Genomic DNA, 18938 nt, shown 5'->3' with positions numbered 1-18938 from the left:
AACAGCACTCCAGAAGCTTGACACCATCTAAGACAAAGCAGCCTGATTGATTGGCACCCCATCCACAAACATTCACTCCCTCGGCCATCGACGCAAGTGGCAGCAGTGTGTACCATCCACAAGATGCACTGCAGAACCTCACCAAGCCTCCTTAGGCAGCACCTTCTAAACCCACGACCACTATTATCTAGAAGGACAAGGACAGCAGATACATGGGAACACCGCCACCTGGAAGATCCCTTCTAAGCCACTCAGCATGCTTGGAAATATATCGCCGTTCCTTCACTGTGGCTGGGTCAAAATCCTGGAACTCGCTTCCTAACAGTACTATGGGTGCACCTACTTCACATGGACTGCACTGGTTCAAGAAGGCAGCTCACCACCACCTTCTCAAGGGCAATTAGGGATGAGCGATAAATGCTGGCCTAGTCAGTGATGCCCACGTCCCATGAATGAATTTTTTAAAAAAGGAGAGGGATGATGCAGACATTCTAGTTGAGGAGGAGTGTGAAATATTAGATACAATAAGCATAAGAGAGGAAGTTCTGGTGGGATGGGTATTCGTGAAAGTGCATAAATCACCAGGGCTGGATGGATTGCATCCCAGGCTGTTAAAGGAAGCCAACGAGGAATAGTGGATGCTTGGAGGATCATTTTCCAATCCTCACTAGATACAGGGGAGGTAAGAGAGGATTGGAGTTCTGCAAACATTGTGCCAATATTTAAAAAGGGTGCGAGGGATAGGCCAGAAAATTATAGGCCAGTCAGTCTGACTTCAGTGGTCAGCAAATTATTGGAATCAATTGAGAGACACAGATATGTCACTTCGAAAGGCATGGATTGATCAGGGATGGTCAGCACGGTTTTGTCAGGGGAAGATCTGTGTCTTTCTTACTTAGACTTTTCTGAGGAAGTAAAAAGGAGGATTGATGAGGGTAGTGCAGTGGATGTTGTCTACATGGAATTTAGAAAGTCATTTGACAAGGTCCCACATAGCAGACTGGTCAGAAAATTGAGATCCAATGGGATGCAAGAAAAGGTGGCGAATTGGATCCAAAATTGGCTCAGTGACAGGAAAAAGGATAATGATCAATGGATGTTTTTGCAAATAAAAAGTAATTTCCAGTGGCGTTCCACAGGGTTCAGTGTTGGGGCCCTTGCTGTTTGTTATATATATATTAATGATTTGGACTTAAATGTGCGAGGCATGATTGGGAAATTTGCAGGTGACACAAAAATTGGCTGTGTAGCTGTTGTGAAGAGGATAGCTGTCGACTCCAGATTGATATCAATGGTTTGGTTGAGTGAGCAGAAAAGTGGCAAATGGAATTCATTCTGGAAAAGTGTGAGCATTTGGGGAAGGCAAACAAAACAAGGGAATACTCAATAAACAGGAAGTTATTGTGAGGGGTTGAGGAAGTGAGAGACCTTGGAGTGCATGTCCATAGTTCCCTGAAGATGGCAGACAGGTGGATAAGAAGGTAAGAAAGCATATCAATGCTTTCTTTTATTAGGTGAGGTATTGAATACAAAAGCAGGAATGTAATGATGGAACTGTATAAAATGCTGGTTAAGCCACAGCTGGAATTTTGTGCACAGTTCTAGTCACATTACATGCTCAGAGAGAGTACAGAGGACATTTACAAAAATGTTGCTGGGGCTAAAAAATTGCAACTATGGAGGAGAGACTGGATACGCTAGGGCTGTTTTCCTTAGAACAGAGGAGGCTGAGGGGTGGCCTGATTGAGGTGTACAAAATTATGAGGGGCCTAGATAGGTCTTTCCTGAATGCCCTGTTTTTCCCTAGCTGAGGCGTCAATTATCAGCGGGCATAGATTTACAGTGATTGGTAGAAGGATTAGAGGGGAAATTAGGAAAAAATGTTTTCACCTAGAGGGTGGTGTGTGTCTGGAAATCACTGCTAAATTGGTGGCTGAAGCTGAAACACTCATTTAAAAAAGTACCTGGAACTGCACCTAAAGTGCTATAACCTGCAAGGCTATGGGACAGATGCTGGAAAATGCAAATAAAAATGAGCAACTAGTTTTTTTTTCTGGCCAGCGCAAACATGATGGGCTGAATGGCCTCTTTCTGCACACTAACTTTTCTATGGTTCTAGGGCATTGTATAAGGATTAGAGAACAGTCACTTCATACTGAGATGGAAAGGACATCCTTCACTCATTATGCTTCTTTGGAATTCTATACGCTATCAGGCAGTTGGTGCTCAGTTATTGGGCATAATTAAGGTTGAGATCGCTAGATTTTTGAACATTATGGGAAACCAGACAGGAAAGCAGTGTTGAGGTCAAGTCTCACCCATGTCCTTAAATTGCACAATTCCTTATATTACCAGGCTCAAGAGGCAATAGTGCTTACTCTAGCTTCTATTTATATTCACTGTTCCATATACTTACCAAAAGTTGCACAGATAACTTGCATCTTTCACTGCTCGACCTACAAAAGTTAGCCAGAGCAGTAAACATAACAGTCATGGCCATAATTTTCATCACGAATTTAAAAGGCAAAAAAAAAGCCCGAGTGCAAGAAGAAAACACCTAGTTCCATGTCAGTTCTTCCAATTCCTTTTCAAGAAAAATTAATAAAAGTAGATTGGGGGGGGGTGGTGGGGGGGTGCTGGAAACATCACTGGGACGAGATATATAGTCCACACGCTTACAATGTTGCTAGTTATAAATTCATAACAATCACGTTTAATCTGTTATATTTCATATCGTTTATATTACACTGCAATAAACCGCCCCCATTACTCAATATGAGGGAAAGAAACTGGTCAATTCTAGGATTACAGAAAGGAAGACTGGAGTTCTGCCTATCACTACATAAATCGTCAGCAACATTTAAAGTTTCAGCGGATTGATTCCGCATCTGTCCACATTAATTAGCCACGCACACCGCCTTCCCTCTGCCTCTAACAGCCCCATGTTGTCCCTGGGTCCCCGAGGATGCCCAGGCCACGGCCTCGATGCTCACACATTTCACTCGGACCGGTTATCAATCTTCCTCTCCTTGGGCCAAATCATCCCAAAACGGAGATTATCAGGTGCGAGCTTTCCACTTACCTAGAGACATGTCAAGCTTGTCAGGCAAGGTGTCTCCCACTACCGCCACATTCCGGTTCATGGCGACCGTCCCTCCGGCTTCCCACCCGCCGTTACGTTTACGTCCAGCGCCTACCTCATCACGTAACCTTACGTACAAGGTCGAAATACGTCATCGTAGGCATTTTTTAAAATCTAATTTGGGAGAACACGAAGTGTCAGCTGAGTGTGTTTTTGTTTAAAGTGAGAAAATCAGTGATGCAAGTTTGCATACATACTTAAATAAATATAATGTTCCATGTGGTGTGGAAAGATGGCTACTGCCCAAAACATGTATTTACATAAAATTACGTCAGAGGTCACGAGCATGACAAGCCACATTATTTATCCAAACATCCCCCTTTTGATGTAAAAAATGCATGCCCTATCATTTGCAGATTACTCAACATACATAGTCCATAAAGAAAATGATCACACATAAATAAAAAACTGTTCTTTCTAGTCTGTTCCAATTTCATCTGTCCCTATACACGCATTGCACACAGTCTTTAAAGAGTTTTAATGGTACATGTGCAGGTTGTTGTTAGGTATTCAACCTGGTGTCCGCTGGTTCCTGGCATTGCCTCTCAGAAGAATGTCAATGGTAGTTATTGTCGTCAGCTAGTTTAACTCACAGTAGTCTAAATAGTAGTTGACTGTGATGAGATAATGAGTGCCAGTGAGAGTGAAAAGTTCTACTCCAAACTTCGCCCATGGTCTATCTGGGATGTCATGAGTCATGAGTGACTCTTTAGCTTGTTTAGCTTTATGTTCATTACAAGCACTGCATTGGCTGATGTGGTCCTTAATCTCATTGCTTATGTTGGCCAGTAGAGCACTTCTCTTGTCTTCCTCAGACTGAACTCGATTCCTTGATGTGTAGCACAGATGCGCTTCAGCATCTCTTTTCTCATCTCTTTAGGGATAATGACTCTAGTTCCTTTGTTAGGAGATGCCATCTTGGGTGATCGCTTCATTTCTGTATGGCCAATACTCTTTGATTTCAATGGGTGTGTCCTTGATGGTTTCAGGCCATCCATTCATCACATCTTCCAGTAGTACTTGAAGAGTTGCATCTTATTGTGTAGTTTGCTTGACCTGAGCAAGACGCTTGTCTGTCAGATTCAATATCACAGCTGGGTTGATGGCTTGCAGAACATCTCATGCTGTTGCTTCTTGTCGAATCTGGAAGATTTCACACTTTGTACAAGCATCATCAACTTCCTTAAAAGGGGGTGCAGTTCCCAACATCATGTCCGTGATGTACATATACAATCAAAAACTAAGGCATACAAAGCGGCAAAAACTACTGGTAGGCCAAAGTATTCAGAATTTTTTAGGAACCAGCAGCAGATGATGAAAACGCTCATAAAGAGGGAGAAAATTGATTATGAAAATATATTGATTATGAAAGTAAAGTAACTCCTGCCTGGGAGTCCTCAACATCAACTCTGGAACCCATGAAATCTCATGGTATCAGGTCAAACATGGGCAAGGAAACCTCCAGCTGATTACCACGTACTGTGCTCCCTCAGCTGATAAATCAGTGCTCCTCCATGTTGAATATCACCTGGAGGAAGCACTGGGGGCGCAGAATGTACTCTGGCTGGGGGACTTCAATGTTCATCACTGAGAGTGGATTGGTAGCACCACTTCTGACTGCACTGGCTGAGTCCTAAATGACATAGCTGCTAGACTGGGTCTGCGGCAGGCGGTGAGGGAACAGCAAGAGGGAAAAACATACTTGACCTCATCCTCACCAACCTGCCTGCTGCAGATGTATCTGTCCATGACAGTAATGGTAGGAGTGACCACTGCACAGTCATTGTGCACAGTCTGTCATTGTGGAGATGACGTCCCGCCTTCACACTAAGGAAACCCTCCATCGTGTTGTGTGGCACTACCACCGTGCTAAATGGGAAAGATTTTGAACAGATCTAGCAACGCAAGACTGGGCATCCATGAGGCGCTCTGGGCCAGTAGCAGCAGCAGATTGTGCTCGAACACAATCTGTAACCTCATGGCCTGGCATATCCCCCACTCTAGCATTACCATCAAGCCAGGGGAACAGCACCTCATCTTCCTACTAGGCACCTTACAGCCTTCCGGACTGAATATTGAATTCAACAACTTTAGATCTTGACCTCCCTCCTCCATCCCCACCCCCTTTCTGTTTCTTCCCCCTTCCTTTTGTTTTTTACAATAATTTATATAGATTTTTCTTTTCCCACCTATTTCCATTATTTTTAAATCTTTTATGTCCCCCCACCCCCACTAGAGCTATACCTTGAGATCCCTACCATCCATTCTTAATTAGCACATTCGTTTAGATAATATCACCAACTTCAACACCTATGTGTTCTTTTGTTCTTTTGTCTGTGACATCTTTTGATTATCTGCTCCTATCAGTGCTTGCTTGTCCCTACAACCTCTCTCCTTGGATTCACCCAGTTCTGCTGAAGGGTCATGAGGACTCGAAACGTCAACTCTTTTCTTTTCCGCCGATGCTGCCAGACCTGCTGAGTTTTTCCAGGTAATTCTGTATTTGAGTCAGGGGATCAACCCTGGTTCAATGAAGAGTGCAGGAGGGCATGCCAGGAGCAGCACCAGGCATACCTAAAAATGAGGTGTCAACCTGGTGAAGTTATAAAACAGGATTACATGTGTGCCAAACAACATAAGCAGCAAGTGATAGACAGAGCTAAGCGATTTCACAACCAACGGATCAGGTCTAAGCTCTGCAATCCTGCCACCTCCATTCGTGAATGGCGGTGGACAATTAAACAACTCAATGGAGGAGATGGCTATGCAAATACCCCCATCCTCAATTATGGAGGAGCCCAGCACAGCAGTGCAAAAGATAAGGCTGAAGCATTCGCAACAATCTTCTGCCAGAAGTGCCGAGTGGACGATCCACCGCGGCCTCCTCTGGAGGTCCCCAGCATCACTGATGCCAGTCTTCAGCCAATTCGATTCACTCCACATGATATCAAGAAACGACTGAAGGCACTGGATTCTGCAAAGGCCATGGACCCTGACAACATTCCGGCAATAGTACTGAAGACTTGAGCTCCAGAACTTGCCGCACCCCTAGCCAAGCTGTTCCAGTACAGCTACAACACTGGCATCTACCTGGTATGTGGAAAATTGCCCAGGTATGTTCTGTACACAAAAAGCAGGACAAATCCAACCCGGCCAATTACCATCCCATCAGTTTACTCTCAATCATCAGTAAAGTAATGGAAGGGGTCATCAACAGTGCTATCAGGCATCACTTGCTTAGCAATAACCTGCTCACTGATGCCCAGTTTGTGTTCCGCCAGGGCCACTCAGCTCCTGACCTCATTACAATCTTGGTTCAAATATGGACAAAAGAGCTGAACTCCCGATGTGAGGTGAGAGTGATTGCCCTTGACATCAAGGCAGCATTTAACCGAGTGTGACATCAAGGAGCCCTAGCAAAACTGGAGTCGATGGGAATCAGGGGGAAAACTCTCTGCTGGTTGGAATCATACCTAGCACAAAGGAAGATGGTTGCGGTTGTTGGAGGTCAGTCATCTCAGCTCCAAGACATCACTGCAGGATTCATCAGGGTAGTGTCCTAGGTCCAACCATCTTCAGCTGCTTCATCAATCCTTCCATCATAAGGTCAGAAGCAGGGATGTTCGCTGATGATTGCACAATATTCAGCACCATTCACGACTCCTCAAATACTGAAACAATCCATGTCCAAATGCAGCAAGACCTGGGCAATATCCAGGCTTGGGCTGACAAGTGGCAAGTAACATTCACGCCACACAAGTGTCAGGCAATGACCATCTCCAACAAGAGAAAATCCAACCATCGCCCCTTGATGTTCAGTGGTATTACCATCACTGAATCCCCCACTATCAATATCCTGGCGTTTACCATTGACCAGGAACTGAACTGGACTAGCCATATAAATACTGTGGCTACAAGAGCAGGTCAGAGGCTCAGAATTGTGCGATGAGTAACTCACCACCTGACTCCCCAAAGCATGTCCACCAACTACAAGGAACAAGTCAGGAATGTGATGGAATACTCCCCACTTTCCTGGATGAGTGCAGCTCCTACAACACTGAAGAAGCTGGATACCGTCCAGGCCAAAGCTTGATTGGCACCACATCCACAAACATTTGCTCCCTCCACCACCGACACACAGTAGCAGCAGTGTGTACCATCTACAAAACGCACTGGAGGAATTCACCAAGGCTCCTTAGATAGCACCTCCAAATCCATGACCACTACCACCTAGAAGGGCAAGGGCAGCAGATAGATGGGAACACCACCACCTGGAAGTTCCCCTCCAAGTCATTCACCATCCTGACTTGGAAATATATCACCGTTCCTTCACAGTCACTGGGTCAAAATCCTGGAACTCCCTTCCCGGCAACACTGTGGGTGTACCTATACCACATGGACTGCAACAGTTCAAGAAGGCAGCTCACCAGCACCTTCTCAAGAGCAACTAGGGATGGGCAATAAATGCTGGCTCAGCCAGCGAAGCCCACATCCCGTGAATGAAAATAAAAATAAATCATGTTTGACAGATTTGCTAGAATTCTTTCAGGATACAGCAAGCAGAGTTGATAAAGGGGAACCGGTAGATGTAGCGTATTTGGATTTCCAGAAGGCTTTTGATAAGGTGCCACATAAAGCATAAGATGGGGAGCTCACGGTATTAGGGATAATGTATTGAGAAGATGTACACAGAAGACAGAGTCGGGATTAATGGGTCTTTTTCAGGTTGGAAAGACGTAACAAGCAGAGTGCCACAACGATCAGTCCTAGGGCCTCAATTACTTACTATTTATATTAATGATTTAAAGGAGGGAACAGCATGTAATGTATCCAAATTTGCTGATGATTCGAAAATAGGTGACAGGGCATGTTGTGATGAGGACATAAAGAATCTGCAAGGGAATATAGACAGGTTGAATGAGTGGGCAAAAACTTAGCAGATGGAGATTAACGTAGGAAAGTGTGAGGTCATGCACTTTAGTAGGAAGAATCAAAAGACAGACTATTATTTAAATAGAGAGAGACTCCAAAAAAGTGCAGCCAGAGGGATATGGGTGTTCTTGTGCATAAAACACAAAAAGTCAGCATGCAGGTACAGCAAATAATTAAGAAGACAAATGGAATTTTGGCCTGTATCACTCAGAGATTGGAGTTTAAAAACAGGGAAGTCTTGTTACAACTGTACAGGGTGTTGGTGAGGCCGCACCTGGAGTACTGTGTACAGTTTTGGTACCCATATTTAAGCAAGGGTATACTGGCATTGGAGGCAGTTCAAAAGAGGTTCACTAGGCTGATTCCTGGAATGAAGGGGTGGACTTATCAAGAACGGCTAAACAGGTTAGGCCTTTATTCATTAGAGTTTAGAAGAATGAGGGGTGATCTTATTGAAACATACAAGCTTCTGAGAGGGCTTCACTGGGTAAATGTTGAGATGTTTCCACTAGTGGGGGAATCTCGAACTAGGGGACATAATTCCAGAATAAGGGGACACTCATTTAAAACTGAGATGCAAAGGAATTTCTTCTCTCAGAAGGTAGTGAATGTCCGGAATTCTCTACCCCAGAGAGTTGTGGAGGCTAGATCAATGAAAGTATTTAAAGAGGAGTAGATAGATTTTTGAAATTTCGGGGAGTTGAGGGCTATGAAGAGCTGGCATGAAAGAGGAGTTGAGGCCTGGGGCAGATCAGCCATGATCTTATTAAATGGTGGGGCAGGCTTGACGGGCCAAATGGCCTACTCCTGCTCCTATTTCTTATATTCTTAAGTTTCTCTTCCTTGTGCTTCACTTTAAAATTATATCTCTGCAAATGAAGTAACATCCTTTGAAATCACTTTGGAACAGATAGAAGTGCTTTAAGAAAGAGGCTTTGAAGTGACTTGCGGTTAGACTCTAATGTCACTTTCTCTCTCCCAAAGAGACACTAGTTGAAATGCTCACAGGCAAAGACAATATCCAGGCACTCTTTCTCGACCTGTGTATGGCATCGTTTAGTTTGCGTTAACGCTCTGGATGCAAACGCAACGGGTTGTCTTTGCTGCTTGCTCCTGTTTTGCTGGCAACACACTGTAAGGTGCAGCATTGTACCTCAGCACTGGTACTGTTTTCAGTAGTTGTTTGATGCAAGTGAAAGCTGTTGCTTATTCTGTGCCCCAATACCACTAAACTATGCCACAATGCAGTCAGTTTGCATAGAGGTTCACACTCTGATGACAAATTAGGTAAGAACTTGGCTGGGTAGTTCACAAATCCTACAAATTGTTGAACCATTTTCACATCTGTTGGTTGCTGCATTGCTACAACAGCTCGCACCTTCTCAGGGTGAAGTCCTTTTGCTGTCAATACATGAGCTATGTACTTGACTTCAGTCATCTTCAGTAATAATTTTTTCTTGTTCAGCTTCAAGTTCACCTGGGCATCCCTCTCTAAAAGTCTCACTTGATTCCAGTCATAGTTTGTGATGGTTTCTTCCATCATGTCTCCACATCAATATGCTAGCAGATCATCCATGATCGCTTCCATTCCTAGAAGATCACTATCTCATGCTGCCGGCATTAATACTCTTCCAGAGTAGTAGATTTTTTTTTTAGTTCATTTTACGGGATGTGGGTGTCGCTGTCTAGGCCAGCATTTATTGCCCATCCCTAATTGCCACTGAGAAGGCGGTGGTGAACTGCCTTCTTGAACTCCCATGTAGGTACACCCACAGTGCTGCTTGGGAGCGAGATCTAGGCCTTTGACCCAGCAACAGTGAAGGAACAGTGATATATTTTCAAGTCAGGATGGTGAGTGGCTTGGAGGGGAACTTCCAGGCGGTGGTATTCCTATGTATCTGTTGCCCCTGTCCTTCTATATGGTAGCAGTCGTGGGATTGGAAGGTGCTGTCTAAGGAGCCTCGGAGAGTTTCTGCAGTGCATCATGTAGATGGTACACACTGCTGGTACTGTGCATCTGTGATGGAGGGAGTGAATGTTTGTGGAAGGGGTGCCAATAAAGTGGGTTGCTTTGTCCTGGATGGTGTCAAGCTTCTTCAGTGTTATTGGAGCTGCACTCATCCAGGCAAGTTGAGAGTATTCCATCACACTCCTGACTCATGCCTTGGGGATGGAGGACAGACTTTGGGGAGTCAGGAGGTGAGTTACTAAATTTCATCTGTCCCTACACACGCATTGCCAAAAGACCCAAATGTTGTTCAAAACGTAATCAGAAAACTGCTGCTTTTGTCCAACTTTACTTGCCAGCATCCATCCTTCGCATCTAGGATAGTTAAGACCTTTGCCTTGGCAAGTTGTGGCATAATTTCTTCAATGGTTGGCATGGGATAGCGACACCTCTTCAAAGCTTTATTGTGATCCTTTGGATCTATGCACACTTTCAGTTTTCCTTCATGCTTCTAATCCAGTCTATAGTGTTGTCACTTTCTTGATCATTCCTTTCTTTTCAAGCTCGTATATCTTGTCTTCCAGGCTGGACCTGAAGGCAGCTGGAACTTTCCTTAAATGATGCTGAGTTGGTCTTACATTCTCATTCACTTCAAGATAATATTCACCAGGAAGACATCCACCTGTGAAAACATATTTTTAATTTGCCAGGATCTATTCAGCAATCAATAGCCTGATGTCATATGAAACTGGACAAATCTCTTCTGGTACGTAAAGGTTACCTGTCCAAGATTTTGACTTGTTTCAGCTGAGATGAGGGAATTTTGCTTCGTGTTCACAATCTGGAACTGCAGGTCTTCTTTCTTCTGTTGTATTGGACTCTGAGCTCAGTTGTTCTCTTGGGGTGAGCATCGTTCCATCATAGAGCCTCAACTTTTATCTTTGACAGCTTCATTTCTGGGGCACCACCGTGGGCAACTTCACACAGATTTGAGAAGCTCATAATATTGTACATAGTTCCAGTGTCTATCAGCCACTTCACATTAACTTGATGCTCTCCTTCAGCAGTCATCATTTTCTAACAGTCTTAAACCATTTTTTACCTTGAGATTTGATGATGTAACTTGTTTTAGGATGTAGAATGATTCTTCAGAATCATCACCTGACATCTCTACAGAAGCCATCTTTACATACTTGACTTTCTTCTTTCCAGCAAAAGACTTGTGCAAAGTGTTTCAGCTTCTTGCAGTTAGAGTACTGCTTATCAATTACTGGACATGCTTCCTTTTCTTTTATGTGGTGTCCTCCACAGTATCTACATGTAGTACTCTGGCCTTGATCTTTCTGCTGGCTCTTCTGCAAACTGTCCCTTCTTTTCTCAATTTACTTCAGCTTGAAAGGCTTGGACTTGCTCTTAGCAAAGTGCAAAGCCTCATCAGTTCTCCCATCAATACTCTTCAGCTGATGATTAGCAACCTGTGTGATTCTGCACCTGTCAACAGCTTTCTTGGGAGTAAGTTTCTCTTCTCTCAGCAGACATGCTCTCACAGCAGGATCTCTCGTTCCTGAAACATTCCTATCTCTGATGAGACCACGCATCAGTTGCCCAAGGTCATAAGATTCAGCCAGATGTCTCAGTGCAGTCACATACTGATCACTATTCTCCTTTTCTTCCTGAGTACTTGTGTTGAACACATTGCTTTCATAAATTGCATAAGTAGAAGGTTCAAAGTGGGTCTTCAAGACTTCAAAATTTCACAAGTCTGGCTTTTCTGCTCCTCTGTGAGATCTAGGATGCAAGAGAGCATTCTTTCCCCAGCACTGATAACCAAGTTGATACTTTTATTTGTTCAGGTTTCTTTTTCAATTGTGTGGCAATCTTATAATTCTGACTGGAAGGATTTCCAATTTACTCTCAAATGTCCCTTCATCTCCTTAGGAGCAGGTACAGGAATATTCAAAATCACAGTGACTAACCCAGCAGACCTGTACAAAGCTGTAGACTGAAGTTTTAGTTTTCTTTGTTTTTTTTTAAACAGCTGCTGGTTCTCTTACAGTTATCAAAATCCACTCAATCCCAGCTACACAGTTCTATTACCATGTTCCATGTGGTGTGCAAAATGGCTGTTGCCCAGAACCTTTATTCACTTAAAATTACATCAGAGGTCCATGAATATGACAAGCCACAGTGTACAAAGTTATTTATCCAAACATCGAGCTTAGTATATTTGTCCAAATCATAAAAATTTGTTCTTCAATTGGAAGGATTAGATCTGATGATAAAAGCAAAATGCTGTTGATACTGGAAATCAATCCTCTACTCTTCGCCTCACTTCCTTGAGTTCTCTGTTTCCATTGGCTATCCACCAATATTCATTCTACATCCACTCACTCCCACAGCTTTCTGAAGTACATTTCCTCACACCCACTGTTCCCTTCACCAAAAATGGACCATGCCTACAGCATATACCATCTACAGCAACTCCATAAGAGTTCCTTCTTCAATACCACCTCTCAAACCTATGACCTCTATTACTTAGAAGGGCAAGGGCAGCAGATGGATGGAAAAATACCACCTGCAAGAAACATTCCTTTATCATCAGTGGGGAAAAATCCTGGAACTCCCTACCTAACAGCACTATGGGTGTACCTGTACATGTGTTGTCCAATAGGACTTTGTGCTTGCCAAAGTTGAGGTAATCAGGTCACCATACTCGCCACAATACAAACGATATGCAATATTAATAAAACAAATGTACAATCTTTTTAAAGTAGGTTGGGGTTTTAAACCATCAAAATCAATGCACTCACTGCCAGAGCCAAAAGAACAACTTCAGAAGGATTTTGCAATCCAACTGTTCCACAAGGTAAATTTGCTGTGTAGACTCAAAGGGTGGAATTTTCCCTCCAGCCTGTGGCAGATTTCATAGCAGGCAGGCCCAGAAAATTTGGAGAAAGGCCAAAAATCAGAAACCCACCAGCGAGAAAACAGTTTGGAATTTTCCCTTCACCACTTTCACGGCGGGCAGACGGTGATTCTGGTTTACCCACTGATCTATGGTGAGAACCCAATTTGCCTTCATTACCATGTCACGAATGCTCATTAAAAACGCTACTCACCAGAATCACGTAGCCCTTCCCAACCTAGTGCTACTTCAGCAGGAAATTAGACCAGTCTGAAACACGTTTGGAAATAAGTGGCGTATAGCAGTCGGCCCTCACTTCGCTCCTGACTTCGAGGTGAATGCAGCATTCAAAGCCTACCTGCAACAGCACCACTCCAGGTTCAACAAAGCCAGTGAGATGCTACACTACTGGGCATGTAGGTTTTCTCCCTTCACTGGCTTTCTCCATTGTCTGGAGGGTTATCTGGGTGCTCAGGCAGTGCAGCAACCCAGACAGAGACTAACACTGCAAGCGGGAGGTGGTGGGGCAAGGGGAGCCGGGGAAGGAGGAAACAAAGGTGGGGCTGGTGGTGGTGGGGGAGAAACAATGGGAGGCAAAGGGGAGACCCAGGGTAGGGAAACTGGAGCCCAACTTGAAAGACTGAAACTGCAGACACAGTGGAGGTGGAATGGGAATAAAACTACACACATTGGAGGAGAAGCACGCAGACTCAGGAATACAAGGGAGGGTTTGTGTTAGTTTGGCACAAGAGGGTAAGACTTGCACAAATGGAGGTGGGGGAGGGGAAAGGATTGCACATGAGGGATGGGTTGCACAGAGACTCATAGAAGGATGGGGGGGAGGGACAGTGTGTTGTCAGCAGTCAAGAAGGAATGGGAGAGCAAAGAGAAAGACAGTCATAGTGCCTGGCCTGGGGCCAAGAACTTAGGATGCAAGAGTGAAATCAGTCATGGGGCTTAATGCACCTCCTAGTCAGGGTGCAAGAGTAAAATCTGTCCTGGGGCTTAGTGCACCACACGGTCAGGGTGCAAGAGTAAAATTAGTCATGGAGCTTTGCAGGCCATGCTACAGGGCTATGCATGGCATGCATGTCGTGGTCCCGCTCCAGGGAGGGGCAAGGGCTGTGTGCTGAATTGGGATAAGGCACAGCTTGTGGTCATAGTCTTAATGTGGCTGGCCATGGTCTTGTCTGTCTTGATACTGGACTGCAGTTGGAATGGTCAGGGTTAGGGGAGGCATCTGCAGCCAATAAATGGGCAAATTGTAATACAGAGTGGGGTATTTGAAACTTTCCTGTCTAGGAGTGGGGTTCTCCTCTGTATGTGCACACAGCCTCAAGATGGGGAGGGGTGAGGTCCATAGAGGGCATTGGGACATCTGCAGTGTGGGTTCAAGTGGGAGTGTTGGCATGTCAACCACATGACTATGGGATCCAGAGATTATTGGGGGAGGCTGGAGAATAATGGGAGTCATCTCTACCTCCACACCGTGCAGTTCCAGGAAGATCGGAGGGACTGTAACCGGCACAGAGGGAGGGTCGAAGCTGGTCTCATAGTAGAATCTGAGCACGACCGTCCTGGCAAATTGAAATTATGGCGCTGTCAGAAATTGAAACTGGAAAAGAATCTGGACGGGAGGGGTTGGAGTCAGTGTGGGAGGAGCCCAGGGCTGCATTTGGGGGCCCATTTCATGGGGCTGCCTCAACCTGCTTGCACTCAAAACATTTAAATGAAGTCAGAGATGAGGGAAAAGTGGAAGGTCTCCTTGAGAAAGTTCCACTGATGCCATTGCCTTTTTCAGCACTTTAAAAAAAGACTGCAGGAGACACTGGCTTCACAATGCAGTCGCTTCAATTGAGCTTTGACAGTGGGGTATGTTAGAATATTAATGAAGACACATGTCTAGGAAGCACAGCTGCTGCATATGAGCCAGATCATCAACAAAAGCCTCTACTGTGCTTCATCCAACTGGCATGGATCACAGGCCAAAAGGCATCCAGTCATTGCTGAAATGCAAGTTAAGGTTAATTAGTATACATGACATTAGCTTGCAGGAGTTCCTTTGGTAAGGTCACACATTTCATGATGTCTCCAAAGCTCTCTCAAGTTCTGTGGGATTGAGTGTCAGGGTTGGCATCGTGGGCACCTAAATATGTAAGTGTGTTTCTCAACTGCAAGGTTGTATCAGCAAGAGGCCATTAGCACAGACGTAGCTCTAGGGCATGACATTGTCCTTCTGTATATGAGTAGAAGGTCTATTATACCTATCCTGTGTTCATTAATCTCTTGCATCTATCATTCCCCAGGGAGAATGAGGATTGAAGAATGGAACCTGTGGTCAATGCTGTGATATTGATGGCTATGATCCAACTGAGGCGGGGGAGAAGGGCCTAATGCTGCCTAGCCCAGTTTTGAGAGGAGGCCTGGCCTGAGGTCCATGGTCCAGGTGAGGTCCAGCAACAACCAGAGAATGTGGAGGTTCGACCCATCCCAAGGAGGCAACTCAGACCACCATGGGTCTACCACAGAAGACTCTCCTGTCAGATGAGTGACAATGCCGCGTTTGTCAAGAGAGCTGGTGGATCATATCTGCTACATTCTGCGGGAGGATCTAATGCCCCTGTGGAGTGGGAGGACATCCCCTGCCAGTGGCCCTAAAGTTCACACTGCACTCTATTTTTCTGTCTGCGGATCATTCCAGGGATCCACAGGGGATCTATGCAGCATTTCACAGTCCTCAGCACATAAACTTGTCAAGGAGGTGACAGATGCCCTCTACCATAAGGCTCATCACTATGTTAGCTTCACACTTGAAGCTAGCCAGGCTGCTAGATTTCAGGGGTTTGCAGAGATCTCAGGTTTCCCTAGAGTACAGGGTGCAATTGATTGCACACAAATGGCATTGTTAGCTCCATGACAATAGCCGCTGATGTTCATTAACAGGAAAGGTTCTACACCATCATATTTCAACTGGTGTGCGATCATCAGAAGCATATCATGCATGTTTTTGCCAGGTACCCTGGTAGTTGCCATACATCCAGAGTCACTCCCAGGTGCTTCACATATTCGAAGGGCCTCAGCGAATACAGGGATGACTGCTTAGGAATAAGGGGTACCCGATCAAACAATGGCTCATGACACCCATGTGTCGTGCTTTGAGTCTCTCGGACAAGAGATTCAACGAGCCACATAAGGCAACACAATCCATCATTGAGCAAACTATTGGCATCCTGAAGATGCTCTTCTGATGCTTGGACTGCTCAGGTGAGTCTCTTCAGTATTCTTCAGAGAGGGTGTCCCAGAACATCACAGTGTGTTGCGCACTTCACAGCCTGGCTCTTCAAAGGGGGATCCTTGCCAGAGGGAGACATGGAGGAGGCTGAGAGCTCCTCGGATGACAAAGTGCAGGATGGGCAGGAACCTGAAGAGATGAGGGTCAATTCCCAGATAAGAATGTCCTTGAAGAAGCATGACATGGAAAATGTGCCCGTGACACACTGATAACCTCAAGATTCTAGAAGGAGTAAGGTATAGGCAATGGCAAACATCCAGATTATTTCTGCCCCTTACTGCCATGCCTTACTGAAAGGCCTTCACAACCAGTAACATTGATAGCAATCTCAACATTCAGCCTTGCACCTTCAAACCTCATTCTTCACTAGACCATGTTCATTGGAAAGGTTAGAGGTGAATCCTCCATTGGTGCACTGAGGGAAGTAATTGTTGCTACAACAGTGCAGATGCTGGGTCAAAAGCCTTGATGCAATGGTGGCCACCTTTCTGGGAAGGTTTTTGCGGACACTGAGATGCACACATGGACGGAGCATCATGGCTGCAGGTCTTGTGCTTTGACACTAACAATGAAGGCAGTCTTCTCCATTGGAGAGACAATTATAGTTACCCCTCCAAGATTAATGAGGATGCCTGACTCTGTGCTATCTTGTAAAGAGTATGATTGTTAGCGCATTTTGTAGATGCTTCAGTAAAGAGTTTCACACATCTCCCTGACATGACACAAGGGTAGAATAAGGATCACTAGTCAGCTACAAATCACATGAATGTGAGGTTCGTAAACAGAGGTGAACAGTGAGTGGGAGCATGGATAACCTTTGGAATAAGTGGGCACATAGATGCACATGCACAACGTTTTCAAATGAAGACACCATTCTCTTGAACAGCAAACGTATTTACAAAGTTGCATGATATTTACAATGACTGAGTACCCATGACCCAGAAGTAAAATCGAAGCTTCTTTATTTTTCTAACCCTACTGCTACATTCTCGACATCCGCAGTAGAGGTGGAGGCATCCTGCTGACTGGTATGCTAAGTTGTCTTTGATGACTTTGGCGGCCGTCCTCTAGAGGGTTGGGAGCTGGAAGGCCCTGGCCTACTTTGGGTGACCTGCTGTGAGGCAGATGCATCCTCCTTGGCCTGTGAGGCTTGAGGTGATAGGGTCACAGGCAGAAGGGATTGGGATTGGCTGGATACTCTTGCAGTCACCTGGGTGGACGGCCCTGGGGTGTCCGGCTGCTGGTCCTCCTCCCGCTGGGTGCCCGAGGGCCACTACCTGACTCCCTGAAAAGGGGTACCTGGAGGAAGGTCATGGTGCCCCGCCATCCACACCCCCCTTCTTGCCTAGCTATTGATGGATCCCATCAATGCTTATAGCGATGGAGTACAGGTCCAAGCTCACATCCAGCAGGATCTACTGGACCAAGGTCTCCAAGGCGGTCGCCACCCTTCCCACAGTGACCTCGAGACGCACGCATGTTGGAGCCAAGACATCAGACAGAACGTGGACAGACTCTTCCATCCTTCGCTCTAGTCTGCTGATTGCGTCTCGCAACTCTACCTGATTTTCTGCTGCCTGTTATTGCATCTCCAGCATGTTGGACATGGTCGTTTCCAGAGGCGCTTCATCAGACTCGGACTCAGTGAGAGACCTTGGCTTTCACTGTCTCCCACTGCTGTGGTGATGTCCCTATGAGGTGTTCCCTAGGTTGGGATCCTGACCCTACTCTACAACTTGGATTCACTAAGGTGTGTGTCTCTGGGCTGGTGGAGGGTGCAGGTGAATGCAGTGACGGGTCTTTCTCGAATGGATCCTCAGTTTCATCGTCTGAGGTGGCCTGGGGCTTATGTTGGCTCTGCTGACGTGTCTGCATCAGCTGGTACCTGTAAAAGTGAGCAGGTAGATTTGGTTTATTAACAGGCTGAAGACAACATTGCACGTCACTCATTCAGAATGTCAGCATGTGATGAACTCATCCGTACTGACTTGCTGGGAGAGGCCGTTCTCGCCTTCCCCACAGGAGCAGTCCCTGCCCTCCCATGCCAACTCAGTGACATCCTCCTCAAATTTAGTCAGGTCCACTGTATCGGCCCTCCCTCCTCTAGTCTGGGATCTCTCCCTCCAGTTGTGTGCAAGCTTGGCCTGGAAGAAGACAAGTAGATGAAATATGATGAGAAGAGATGGAGGAGAGGTTGGAAAGCATGCATGCCTTCTCTGTGTGCTGAGCCTTCCGCAGTAAGGAGTGAGGATGGAGCTTGTGCAGCACAATTAAAACAAATATACTGGCATGGATTGAAAATTGACTAACAGACAGGAACAGAGTAGGAATAAATGGGTCCTTTTCCAAGTGGCAGGTGATGACTAGTGGGGTACAACTAGGGGTCAGTGTTTGGGTCCGTTATTCACAATATATATCAATGATTTGAATGAGGGAACCAAATGTAATATTTCCAAGTTTGCTGACGACATGATACTGGGGAATGTAAGTGGTGAGGAGGATCTCAAGAAGCTTCAAGGAAATTTAGACAAGTTGAGTGAGTGGGTAAATACATGGCAGCCGGGGTCAAATTCTGGTCATAAACCAGCTGATTGCCACCATGTTGTGGTACTGGCTGGTCACTTTGACCCCTCCCCTGGACTTTGTCACAAAAATCCAGAGACTTCTTCTGGGACAAAAGGCTGCAGTGGGTCGCTGCTGAGGTTCTGAGTATCCCGCT

General features: G+C 45.4%; 1 protein-coding gene across 2 annotated transcripts in view; it reads right to left on the bottom strand.

Annotated features, from left to right (window-relative positions):
- Positions 1-3199, bottom strand: part of LOC121275413 (UAP56-interacting factor-like) — a 35262-nt gene extending 32063 nt beyond the window's left edge. For both annotated transcript variants that reach the window (XM_041182988.1, XM_041182989.1), the window contains exon 1: positions 3083-3199. In XM_041182988.1, coding sequence (XP_041038922.1) covers positions 3083-3143 — 61 coding nt within the window. In that variant the 5' untranslated portion in view covers positions 3144-3199. The remainder of the gene's footprint in view (positions 1-3082) is intronic.
- Between the last annotated feature and the right edge of the window lie 15739 nt (positions 3200-18938).

This window comes from Carcharodon carcharias, chromosome 2 (genome assembly GCF_017639515.1).
Source record: "Carcharodon carcharias isolate sCarCar2 chromosome 2, sCarCar2.pri, whole genome shotgun sequence".
Lineage (NCBI taxonomy): Eukaryota > Metazoa > Chordata > Chondrichthyes > Lamniformes > Lamnidae > Carcharodon > Carcharodon carcharias.
Note: the sequence above shows the minus strand (reverse complement) of the source record. Positions and strands in the feature narration are given on the sequence as shown.